Below are 12,602 nucleotides of genomic sequence, written 5' to 3'. Positions count from 1 at the left end.
TTTGAGTGGGGGAAGGACTGTCTAACCATCATAGAAACATTTATTGCACCCTAAAACTTTCACATGCCAACTTTGGTTTCGTTTGCTTGGTTAATTTCCGAGTAATGCAGAAATTTGTGTTTCATTTGTATGGCAGCCCCCCCCCCCCTTAGAGAGGGGGGAGGGGTCTCAAAATATCACGAAAACCTTCCCCGGCCCCAAAAACCCCTACATACCAATTTTCATGTCGATCGGTTCAGTAGTTTCCGAGTCTATAAGAATCAGACAGACAGACATCACTCCATTTTTATATATATAGATAGATTTTTTTCGTAATGAAATTTATAATGAAGTCATTGTAATGAGGGCGAAGTCCTCATCTAACGAGAATAAAGAACCGAGGCGGTCTCAAGTCGCCGAGGTAACGCAATCCGAGCCGGCCTTTGACCTGCCGTCGGAAGCGGTGGTTTGCTTGCGAGAAACTTGTGGTCCTCCGATAGCCTGATTAGTTTGAACGGTAACGGTATTGAATTAAAGAGACTTTAAACTCAGAGAGTTCATTCGTCTCTAAATTAGTTTGAAACATACGAGACCATCCTTTAATTAGGTCCGATCGAGCGTTAGCGTGTTGCCATTGACTAGCACATAATGTTCACGAAATAAATGATTTCGTTCGAGTTATAATTTCGCATTCCCTATTTCGAACGTTTTCCCATCCAATGTTCCAAGAGAAAAAGATCGAAAGAAATGCAAAAACAGCTCGAACCGAATACAGAATGGAGTTTTGTCAAATCGTTCGAAATATTTCGAATCGATCGAAATACAGAACAGAGGTGATGATCAATTATGATTGCACTTGAATGATGGAATGTGAGCCCCGAAGTCCCGAAACTATCCAGAATAGTTGTACCGACTCCACTCTGCTGTTCGGAACTATTTCTTGAACTCTCGAATCAAGTCAATCTATCATCGCTTCGAGTCCGAACTGAGTCGAAACGCAAGCAAAGAGAATATCTGCTTCGAGAAGTTCGCTGCAACCTTCTGCTTGAACACGGTTTGTTTCTCCAGTTAATGGCACTATTGCATCAACAACACCGTAATTTATCTGTCGGAAAAACGGCGATTGAGTAATTAATTTTCATACTCAATAAGTTAACCGAAATTGCTGATCGTTCATATGTTCTGTCATCATTCGACCCATGGGAGCGGGAAATCTGTACTGACCCATATCTGCAATTGTGTGCGTCAGAAAATGTCTCAATGCGGCGTGTTTTGGGCGCCGTATTTTTCTGTGTGGTTTTAACCCTTTCGTTACGAGTGTCGCCTATAGACGACATCCGCGCGATGAGCTGTGTGTACGAGCGTCGTCTTTAGACGACATGATGTTCATACTGCTCTTCGATCACACCAGCGCTATGTGCATACTTTTCGGCGCAGTGCTCCGTACAGGGGTAGCACTTTGGCGGAGCACACTGCCGTAATGAAAGGGTTAAACTTTAGAAATTCTAGATCTAATCGTTTTCTTCATCTCTTTGCGAAACATGCGACAAAATGAACGATTAATAGATTTGAGCAATTCATTCTACGTGTTTTGCCTGTAAATTATCCATCATTAGTATATTTTGTCAACAGAATAAAGTTATTTTTCACACCTTACCGATATTCATATTTCCCCCAGGGTTTCCACCAATTTTCTCACCATCGCTGATTGTGACGGACGCAAAGCGGATTACCCTGAATCACGTCCAGCATCTGTTCGTGGAATTCTTCGACCCAGTGCACCACTATTATCGCCAGTCCATCCTGGATCTGGAACCACCCGATTTGCTGGTCCCCAGAAAGACTCCAAAATTCGTCACCATCTACGACTTCAACAGCACCGTATCGCACAATATCATTTCCTTCAAGCTTATCGATCTGGACTGCGTCGGTCTGTACTCGTCAACGGTCGATGGAATGAACATCTACTGTCTGCATCTGGAAAATCTTCTGTACTACATGAATTTCCAGCAAGCGCTGAAAACAGCAGCTGTCCAGCAGGCTGTTCACCTGGACGGCCGGCTGATACTGCTCAGCCGAGACGATCGACTGCAAGTGTGGCGTCCGAATCCCGATTACAAACTCACGCTCTACCAGCGCATCGAAGTGCTCCATCCCAGCTCCATTAGTGTGGCCAAATTCGAGCACCAACTTTTCATTGCCGTCAACTCGGTGCACGATCTAGCGGATCAGGTCCACCATGGTTCGATCGAAATTTGGCGCGACGCGCGACCGCTCCATCGCAACAGCACCTTTGTCCCGTTCCAGACGATACTGACGAAGGTACCGAAGCAGATTCAATTTTCCGTCATTCCATCGGTCGTCGAGATGATGCTGTACACGTTGAACGCGAACCCATTCCATCCGTTCGTGGTATATCGATACGAGGGAGTGTCCGGCTTTCGCGAGTATCTCACCAGTAATGTGCTCCGTTTAGATCCGGGCGTTAATCGACTAAGTGTTCTGAAGCTGAATGGCGGTCAGCGTGAATTGGTGGCACTCGTTGCTCCCAACAAGGAAATTGTTTTCATCGAAGCTGTGATAAAGTGAAGGATGCATGAGTTTTCTGTTAAACGTTAAATTGAAGCAGTTACCTTTTTTTGTACGATAATATACAATATTTGAAAGTAGGCCGTTCTGATTCATTCTATTTGAGTGATCGCCCCACCACATTTACATGATTTTCACTTTATTTATCTCTGTATGTACACACATTTATACTTGTTTTGTTTCTTTTACATTATCTCCCGTGTTTCGAAACTTCTTGTTACCATTGTGAACGGAAGATGTTTCTGTTGCTTCTCTCGGCCCGCCAATCCTTTTCCTTTTGGGTATCCTATTGTTTTATCGATTGTATATATTTCGTTTTTGACTCGTGGAATCTTTATCTTTAGTATTCTACTTCATGTCTAGGATACGAATTGAATCGTGGGATGCTCAGGGCCAGGGTTTGGGGAGGAGAGTGCTTCTTTAAATCTGCGATACTCATTTTGCTACGATTAGATCAAATTCAGAATTTGAGTGACTTATAAAATCTAATATATGAACTTTTAATTCAGTTTGAGTACGTCTTAACAATGGTGTGAAGTTGTTGGTACGATGTAGATGGATTGGATTTATCTCCACTAATTGGCTAATTCTTCTTTTCATTATTCACACCGTAGTAACCGGCAATCGGTTCCTGCTGAAAATATTCAATACAAGTTTTTGTTTGACGATGCTGCAGATATTCGCTCGTGTTTGATGGGTTCGCGCCATAAATGCACATTCTTGTTTCGAGTCAAGAATGAGAACGAAGGAGAAAACTATGGGGTCCTACTACTCAACACGCACACACAATTTTACATGCCACAATGACAGAACTTATCTCGCTATAAACAATTATTACAATTTAAGTGTTTGTTTTTCTTCATTCGTCTTGCTCCAACAGGTTCATTATAGTCTAATGTATGAAATTTTTCTTTACACTTTTTTTGTTTTGTTGTACTTTTGTTGTTCAAATTTCGGGTTCCAAACGTTTTGTTGTATTCCTATTCGCTTCCACTAAACACTTCCCCACATGAAACTCATCACACGGTGCTCTTTGTAAAAAGTAGAGCCTTACACATTCATCACTGCCTTTGCGCTTTCTGTCTGCCTGGGTAAGAGAAATACATTCGGTTCGATCTTCGCTTGAATAAGTTCGTTAAAAAGAAACAGATCCTCTTATCAGCTACATTGATTTGTTGATTTTTTTGTTTCGTTTTACCTTCACTTATAAATGTTAAAATTCTATAGTTACGGTTATTTTCTTGTATTTCATTTATGGGTTTCTCAGTAAATTTGCTTACATCCTATAATATGAGTCATTCACACATAATCTACGTCCATCGATGATTTTAGATCACTTAACTTCTTTTGCGTTTTGTGTTTTCTACACGTCTTAACTCAACACATTCATGTACGCGGATGCCCGGCTGATGTATTTAGTGATGGAAATAAAATATTTCCAGTAACTAAACAATTGGAATTGATTTTTTTTTAACGAAGCTTTCCGATGTAACAAATCATCATGCTACTAAAGATTACAAATTACGAGTAAAAAATGTTATGATCTCAAGCAAACCCTTATGTCAGTGAACGACCGTCTAAGCATTTATTTCTGAAAGAATTGTTACAAGTGAAAAAACATGACTGTGGAGTTTTCATATGGTGGAATTAGGCATGTTCAACCTGTTTCCAAGATTCGATGTAAGTAAATCATTTCATTTGAATGAAGTCCAGTGGTTTTGATTTATCAGTGATATAACACTCTACTGCTTGAGGACGGAACATGAGAAGCAATCCAAGAATTCCATGCCAACTCGTCTTAGGAGTTGGCAGCACCATCTCAGATTACAGTGGCGCGTTGTGAGTGTAAAGCATTGATCATCTAAGCAACTTCGCATACTTTAAATCTTCAAATAAGAATTAAATGACTGAGGTCTAACCATCTCATTCACTGCTCCCCTCTTCTTTTTGTTCCCACCGGATTCGATGCAAACACCATCTTGCACCATGCCATGTCCATAGCAATCATCCAGCTTTGACGACTTTCTGGATGCTGTGTTCGCAGTAGAGTTGCACCAGTTTGTGGTTCATTCTCTTCCTCCATTTTCCTGTACACCGCCGTTCTGAGCACTCGGTGTTCGAAAACACCAAGTGCTCGTGAGTCCTCATCGAGCATAATTCATGCATCGGGCGCATAGAGGACAACCGATCGAATCAAAGAATTGCTGATGGTACAATCCGTACCGGATATGAGTTTCTTTGACCTTAGAGATTTGCGGAGCCCGGACTTTGGAATGCAATCAGCACCGCGTTGCATATAACTTTTTTTGCACTCAGTTGAACTCGTACTCTTTGTATACACATGCGCTCGGTCGAATCAACGCGCACCGAGACATAGTTGAAAAGTTTTGTTCTCAACACCGTTCGTTTTAAGGTTCATTACATCTTTACTGCACCGTATCCTTACACCGGTTTATATACCGAGTTTTAAACCGCACTCGAATCTGGTTTGTCTGCTTCGCTTTCACTGTTGAGTTATTTTTCTTCACACAAGCGCATTGGTATGGAGGCGCGCTGTAGAACGATCGAAGACAAAAGGGGCTAGAATTTTATGTGTGAGTCTGTGTGTGTATAAAATGAGGCGGGCATCACACAAGTGAGAAGCGATGTTTAGTATCTGAATTCTGCACCGTGTTTTATTTAACGTCCACTTGTTCCTGAGTTTGGTGCTCTTCGTACCAAGAGAAAATACGTATTTGTTTTGAACGCGCGCTGATGAAAATTGAACTGTAGCACAGCGCAGCGTATGTTTTCTGAAAACTGGTAGAGCCCATAGTAGGTACAACTTCCGTTGACTATGCGTCTTCGAATTTTACGGCTGTTGTTGTTGTCGGTAGACAGATTCCTCGACCACCTCGAGCTACTACAACGCCTCGATCACAACGCTACTACTAAGAAGGAATCTGTTACGATCAGCCCTTCCTGCTGGCATGTATATAGCCTTAGACGCATTGATCCCAAGCCCAATCGGCGAAGCAGATAAACTGACTAGATTTGTTGAAAATCATGCCTCGCATGTTGAAATCCGCTCTCCGCAAAACACCTTTCAGCGCCACGTTGAAGAGCAGACAGTAGAATCCATCGCCTTGTCGAAGTCCCCTGTGAGTCTCAATCGAATCCGACGGATCGCCTGAGATCCGCACACCTTTCATCGTTGCCTGAATCAGTCTGGTAAGCTTTCGGGGAAAGCCATGTTCGTCCATGATTCTCCATAGCTATCGTCAGTTGATTGTATCATATGCGGCCTTGAAGTCAATGAAGATGTGGTGCATAAGGACCTGGTACTCGCGGCACTTTTGGAGGATCTGACGCAGTGTAAAAAACTGGTCCGTCGTCGAGCAACCGGACACGCATCCGGAATGATAATAGACGGCGTAAGAGGATATGAAACAGAATTTTGTAGGCACCTTCCAGGATCGTGATTGCACGGTAGTTCCCACGATCCAGCTTGTCACCTTTTTTAAATGTAGGGCAGATTACCCCGTCCTTTCACTCCTCCGGTAGCTGTTTTGTGTCCCAGGTCCAGAATATCAACCGGTGCATACATTCTACAAGTTTTCCCGGACCTCCCTTGAAGAACTCCGCTGCGAGGCCATCCTTACCAGCTACTTTGTGGTTCTTTAGCTGATTAATGGCCTCCTTAATTTCACCCTTCGTCGGGAGTGGTACGACGTCGTTGTTCACTGCACTGGTAAAGTCATCCTCAACGCCGTCTTGGTCTCCTGTCTGCGCACTGTTCAGGTGTTTATCGTAGTGCTGCCTCCACCTGTCGATCAACTCGCGTTCGTTCGTCACGATGCCTCCTTTCTTGTTCCTGCACATTTCGGCCTGCGGCACAAAGCCTTTGTGCAAGGCGATTAGTTTCTTGAAGAACTTCCGCGATTCTCGAGAACTATGAAGCAGTTCGATCTCCTCACACTCTTTTTCTGCCCAGCGGCGCTTTTTTCCCCGCGAAAGAGATGCCGTCGCAATCGTCGTAGGTGGTACCGTAGTGAGCGCTGATGTCCTAAGTTATTGACGAGAGATAGTTTAGAACGCAGTTTGACCATCACCAGGTAGTGATCTAAATCGATGTTAGCGCCACGATAGGTTCTGACGTCGATGATATCCGAGAAGTGCCGACGGTCGATTAAAACGAAAGTTGCTACATATGGACATGTTCTTGGAGACAGCAAAATCGATATATTTTAGGGTGTTTTCGTTGGTTCACAAATGAGTGCCGAACCTACCAATACCTACAAAGTTTTGGTCAAAGAATTAAATTGTTTAGATTTTCGTAAAAAATAGCAGCGTTTTTTAAATAATTCTGAGAAAAATATATTTTAAAAATTAAAATACATTTTTCTCATAATGGTTTTTTTTGCAAATCTCATTTTTTCCAATTCTCAAAAATAACATGTTGTATTTTTCCAAACAAAACATGAAAAAGCTGCTAGAAAAACTTTTTCCCTATAGCAGTGCTCTTCTTCCGATGTATGGCTAGTAATTGTATGGGCTATTCATATTTTTTTCAGTGTAATTTAAAAAAAATGCATTTTTGCAATGCAATTTGAACCATTTATTCTCTTTAATTCAAATTTAGTAGTTATTATAGTTATTAGATAAGATTTTTTTTCAACGTTTTTTTCCGAAAAGTTTCAACTTAAAAACTATGATGTAGGTCTTATAGTTTTTGAATTAAAAAATGTTGGTTAAAGAATAAAATGTAGGAAATTATTTAAGTTGTCATTAATAAATATATTGAAACAAAATTATTTTGCCAATTAGAATTCTATTTTCTCAAAAACGTGTTTATTTAAAATTCTGAACAAAAATTAAGAAGGGCACTGTTACTGGGAAAAAAAATTACTAATATATCATTTCCCATAAAATGAAAATAGGTTATATATTCCAGAAATTATACAACCACCCCTATTCTGTTTTTCGATCGATTCGAAATATTCCGAACGGCTTGAGAAAATTCCATTCTGTATTCCGTTCGAGTGTTTTTTGCATTTCGTTCGATCTGTTTTTCTTCGAACATTAAATGGGCAAAGCGTTTGAAATATAGAATGCGAAATTATAACTGGAACGAAATAACGGTTTCGAACGAAATATAAATCCGCCGGAATACAGAATAGGGCTGAACATCTTCGACAAAAGTTTATATCTCAATAAGATCTAAAACTTTGTCCAATACTTTATATTGCTATCTTTACTTTAAACAAAATTAGAATTAGTTGTATCTTTTTCTAAGACAACATGGAAAAGTTGTTAGAAAAACTTTTTTCCTGTAAAAGTGCCCGTCTTTCGATGTATAAATGTCGTTTTGGTGATTGTTTGAAATTAATTATAATTATCAAAATATTATTTTTTCAGTGTTTTTTTTAATCATTTTGGTATTTTTTTCATGAAAATTTAAACTATTCCCTACATTTCATTCTTTGTTCAGAATTTTGTAGGTGTTATAAATCTAAATTAGAAATTTTTGAAAAAAAATCAAGAAAAAAAAACTTTAGCCCTTCTCAAAAAATAGTGTGATTCTAACTTGAAAATTTCGAGTATGCAAAGTTGGTTAAATGTCTTTACACCCACAACGTTTCCCTACAGTCTGAGATGATGCTGCCAATGGTTAGTCGAGTTGGCATCAAATTCATCATTCGTGAACTTCATATTCTTAAACACAAAAAATCATTTTCAACCAATTTAATATTATTGCGTTATTTCACTCCGAAACGGAAGGAAATATAATTGAAGAAATAGCGCCTTCATTGAAAAATGGGTGCCAATGAAAATGGTCATTTCGATTTTCAAAAAGTTAACCCATAAAAAATGTTCACCACCTCGAAAAAACAACCGTGCAAAATATCAGCTCAATTCGACTTAAGGGAGAGTGCGCCTAGCGGTGAAAGTTTGAGTTTTTTTGAAAATCAGAAAATCCTCCCCTCTTGGGTGATTTTTCAATTTTAAAGGAAATCGGAGTTTTCGAAAAACAAAATTTCAAGCCAAATGTCTTAAAATTGCACGAAACGTCGAGATCTACTTTCATCTCGAAAACAAAAATATTTCATCAAAAATCGACACTCTGGTACTTAGTTTTTTTTTCGGAATACGAAACGAAAAGTATGGTTTAGGGTGCCAATAAAATTAGTTATCTCGATTTTTCATTCGGAACTTGCTACGAAATGTTGATTTGCATGATAATACACCCTAATGCAAAATATTAGCTCATTCGGACTTCATTTACTGGTGTCACAACCGTTAAAATTTGTGTTTTTTTTTTGAAAAACGTAAAATTACCGAAAATCGAGTTTTTCAAAAAAAAAATTGGTATTTTTTGTGGAATTCAAATGATTTTCTACATTTCATCCTTTGATCAAAATTATGTAGGTATTATAGTTTCCGAGTTATATTTTTTTGTAAAAAATCAAGAAAAAAATGTTGGCCCTTTTCAAAAGTAGTCTAATACTTTATGGAATATTTCAAAGTTGCTTAAAAGACTCATGTGTTTACATCGACAACGTTTTAGCAGTGAAACAGTGAGATGGTGCCAACGGCCAGTCGAGTTGGCATGAAATTCGTCAAATGTTATGTACTGAAATGACTTAAATGACTCAATCTATCAAGAAGGCTTTTCAATAATGTCGAATTGGAACAGAATAGAGAAATATTGTAGGTCTGAATCTCTTCGCTTTAACCTAAAACAAAACGATTCCGGCCTTCCAGTATCATACTTATCTTTTTTCTTTTTAACAAGATCGAATAACTGTAGAGTCAATTCTTGGGTTCCCTCTGTGTAAGTGCATGTTGATGTATATATGAATGTTGAACATTAAACAGCCTGTAGAACTATTTTCAAAAAGGATTAGACGATTAGACTATAAAATTAAGTTAAGATTTCACAGTAAAAGTTTCATCGCCAAAGATTTTTTTTCTATGAAAAAATTAATTGAAATCATGAAATCATGATATCTGAATGACGGCCTTGAGTTACCCGTGAATTTAAAAAAAAAATGAATTTTTCGAGGAGCAACCACAACAAAAACTGCGCCATAAATGCAATTATTTCCATATTTTCCCATTTTTCGCATTCCTGTTCTTCGTCATCAATAATTATCGCTTGCCTCAACATACAGCGGTCCCATATGTGTAATGCACTCATGCTTCTGAATGGTCACAGGACCTTTTTTTCTTCTAATTTCCTATTCATTCCTGCTCTTTTGCGCTCCGATCTGTTTCTTTGCGTGAATGATCCTATGTGACACTAGTTTAAACGGTCTATTTATTGTTATCAATATCGATAATTGTAACTTTCTGTTCAATATGCAGCTATGTACAAAGCGATAAAATATATATGTATATATTTATATGTATGTGTTTACGAAATATGAATCCTTCATCTATTTGTTTTGTTTTAAAAACTGAAGATAATTATGAAAAACCCTAAATGTAATCGTGGGAAATTGAATAACTTTATTCTTGCCGATTCGCTAAAATTTTACTAAAACGCATTTCTCCGCAATTGTGTTTCAACCCGTTGTGAAATATGTTACTCAATTTGACTTCAAATTTTCTTCTTAGGGTACTGAATCATATCGCGCCCTACTCTTTCAAACAAAACTTTCCCTAAATGATCTTTAACAAATAAAAACCTAAACCGTACCTTCTCCCATTGGGTACCGTTTGAAGACATCACTTTAAATGAAACATTCTTTACACACGTGTGAAAAATATAGTCTTCCCAACTCTGGTGCAGAGCTAGGCTTCAGAGCAACCCATTCAATCAGCGTGAATCATTGAATTATAGAATGAAGAAGTGCTTGTAGGACGACGCCAAATCACCCTCGACTGTAGTATTACCTCGGTGGTTGTGGCTGCTGCTGCTGTTGTTGCTTCTGTTGATGGTGATCGCGTTACGATTGCTATTGGTCGTGCTCCGGGTGGTCGCTGCACCAACTACTGAACCTCCGGCAGTAGTAGTCACAGCAACCACTGTTGCTTCTCTCGTTTGTGTTCCCACCTGATGATGCTGCTGCAACTGGTGCTGTTGCCGGTGGTGGTGGTGTTCAGTATTTCCGTCATCATCATCATCATCTTCTTCATCATCGTTTGTGGCATCGATAATCACTGCACCGGCTTCAACGCCGGCGCTCGCACCAGTATCTATCACGACCTCCTCCTCCTCTTCCACCACGATACCCTCGCCTGTTTCCTCTTCGATCTCTACGTCAACGCCACTATCGATGATGCAATCGTAATCGACACCCTCAACTATTTCATACACGTCGCCTCCGTTGTCGACGTCCTCGTCATCGTTCTAAGTCAAACGATTTGTTTGATCCGGTCGACGTTCCTCTATCGTGTAAACGGTGTTACCAACACGGAACAGTTCGGTATGTGGGCGTAGCGTAGGTTCGTGCGTCGCAATAATGCCTGCTTCAATCGATTCGCCGGTTCGGATTAGGGTAGCCTGAAAATGTGTTTGCAATCTTTGTTTTAGAATATCGAAAATCTTTTGTTGGAGGCAAATCATCCTTTACCTGATTCAAATTTCCAATCGCTAGCTGATGTCCATCCAGTGTTTGCACCTGAGCAATCGAGAGTGAAGTCGTTCCGTCGGCGTTTTCATGCTGTGTGACTACATGTTGCTGTCCGTTTGCCGCTGCCTGTTCGAGTTGCTGTGCCTGTGCCTGGGAGACTGTCACTGATATCGTTCCTGCCGTCTCAATGTTGTTCTGTTGCTGGACCTGTTGTGCCTGTTGCTGATCGGCCGTCGTTGCGACAGTTCCGTTGCCAGTTCCGCTAGTGTTTGCCTGTCCTCCGTTTGCGTTACCTTCAATTATGTTAGAAAGCTTGATAATTACCTGGTCGGTTTCATTTGAAGTTTCAGCAACAAGGATACCTTGCTTGTTCTTCTTAACGCGCTCCTTCTTCATGCCTGGTTTCTTGAAATGCCTGAGCTCTAAGTGACGACGCAAGTTACGGGACTGACGGATAACAGCCTGACAAATGGGACAAGTGGCTGGCTGTTCTGACTGGGATTTGTTCTTGATTTCTGCAATTTACACATACGATGCGTTTAAATATTTGTTAAATTGCCGATAAAACCTCTACTTACTAATGATTCCGTCCTTAGAGTCGATAACCGAGGCACCGTCCGCGCTTGCTTCCTTCTTGATGTCCTTCACAACGTTTGCTGCCTCTTCCGCGCTGTTCACGATGATGGTCTGGATAGTTCCTTCCTCGTCCGCCTTCATAACCTTAGCCGCAGTTGCACCACTTGCCGAAACGGTTGCAGTTGTCTGTACGCCGGTTGCATTCTGTCCACCTGATTGGGAGATTTTCTTCGTGCGTTGTTTACGTTTGCGGGTTGGCAAAAACTGACTGATAACATCCTTGGTGACCTCGTCACTCATCTGATCGGGGGTGATTGTTTCAATTACTTGGGCCTGGACGGTTTGGGTTGGGGTCAGGGTCGTGATGAGGTCTTCCGTCTGCAAACGACAATCAAAGTATTACTCAAATGAATGTTTATGAAGGCCAATTCCGTTGGAATGATAGGCTACCCAAAGAGAAAGGTGATGAACTTGAATGTAGGTTTGTGAAAAAAAGAAAGAGTATTCACTGATGATTTATTGTCTTAGAAGTTAGATAATTCATTTGACTACAAATGCAAGCGTTGGTCTTTATTTTACAAAGAAAAAGAATAAATTCAAATATGGGCTGATGCTACTACTGCCCGCTAATTTGAGAAAATCTTAAAGAATGGCATCTTTGATGGACAAACATTATGTATAGAAGAACCAAAGTGTGAAGCCTTCAGTCACTCGTTCTGCGTTCCTTTGTTAGACTGTAATCATTCCCCAGCCAGGCAATACTGTAGAACTTCGAACTTTCAGAATGGTACATTATATTGAAACATAAAAAAAAAACTCAGAAATATAGCTCAAATGGCTTTATTTTGTTGCTGCTTAGGTGAGGTGTGGAAATCATGGTGGTAAAACCAACTGGAAGGT

General features: G+C 40.1%; 2 protein-coding genes across 7 annotated transcripts in view; one reads left to right on the top strand and one right to left on the bottom strand.

The window, feature by feature from the left end:
* LOC129771448 (uncharacterized) overlaps positions 1-2,648 on the top strand; it is a 38,858-nt gene extending 36,210 nt beyond the window's left edge. Inside the window, exon 11 of the mRNA XM_055775082.1 lies at positions 1,658-2,648. Coding sequence (XP_055631057.1) covers positions 1,658-2,568 — 911 coding nt within the window. The 3' untranslated portion in view covers positions 2,569-2,648. The remainder of the gene's footprint in view (positions 1-1,657) is intronic.
* A 42-nt stretch (positions 2,649-2,690) lies between these two features.
* The window catches only part of LOC129771449 (transcription factor GAGA), a 32,510-nt gene continuing 22,598 nt past the window's right edge, over positions 2,691-12,602 (bottom strand). For all 6 annotated transcript variants that reach the window (XM_055775086.1, XM_055775089.1, XM_055775084.1 and 3 more), the window contains exons 4-7: positions 11,705-12,080; positions 11,489-11,641; positions 11,127-11,419; positions 2,691-11,056 (exon numbers count right to left, since the gene is read on the bottom strand). In XM_055775086.1, the coding sequence (XP_055631061.1) occupies positions 10,904-11,056; positions 11,127-11,419; positions 11,489-11,641; positions 11,705-12,080 (975 nt within the window). In that variant the 3' untranslated portion in view covers positions 2,691-10,903. The remainder of the gene's footprint in view (positions 11,057-11,126; positions 11,420-11,488; positions 11,642-11,704; positions 12,081-12,602) is intronic.

The sequence above is a fragment of the Toxorhynchites rutilus genome, chromosome 2 (assembly GCF_029784135.1).
Source record: "Toxorhynchites rutilus septentrionalis strain SRP chromosome 2, ASM2978413v1, whole genome shotgun sequence".
NCBI classification, from domain to species: Eukaryota; Metazoa; Arthropoda; class Insecta; order Diptera; family Culicidae; genus Toxorhynchites; species Toxorhynchites rutilus.
This window is presented reverse-complemented; position numbering and strand designations above follow the sequence as displayed.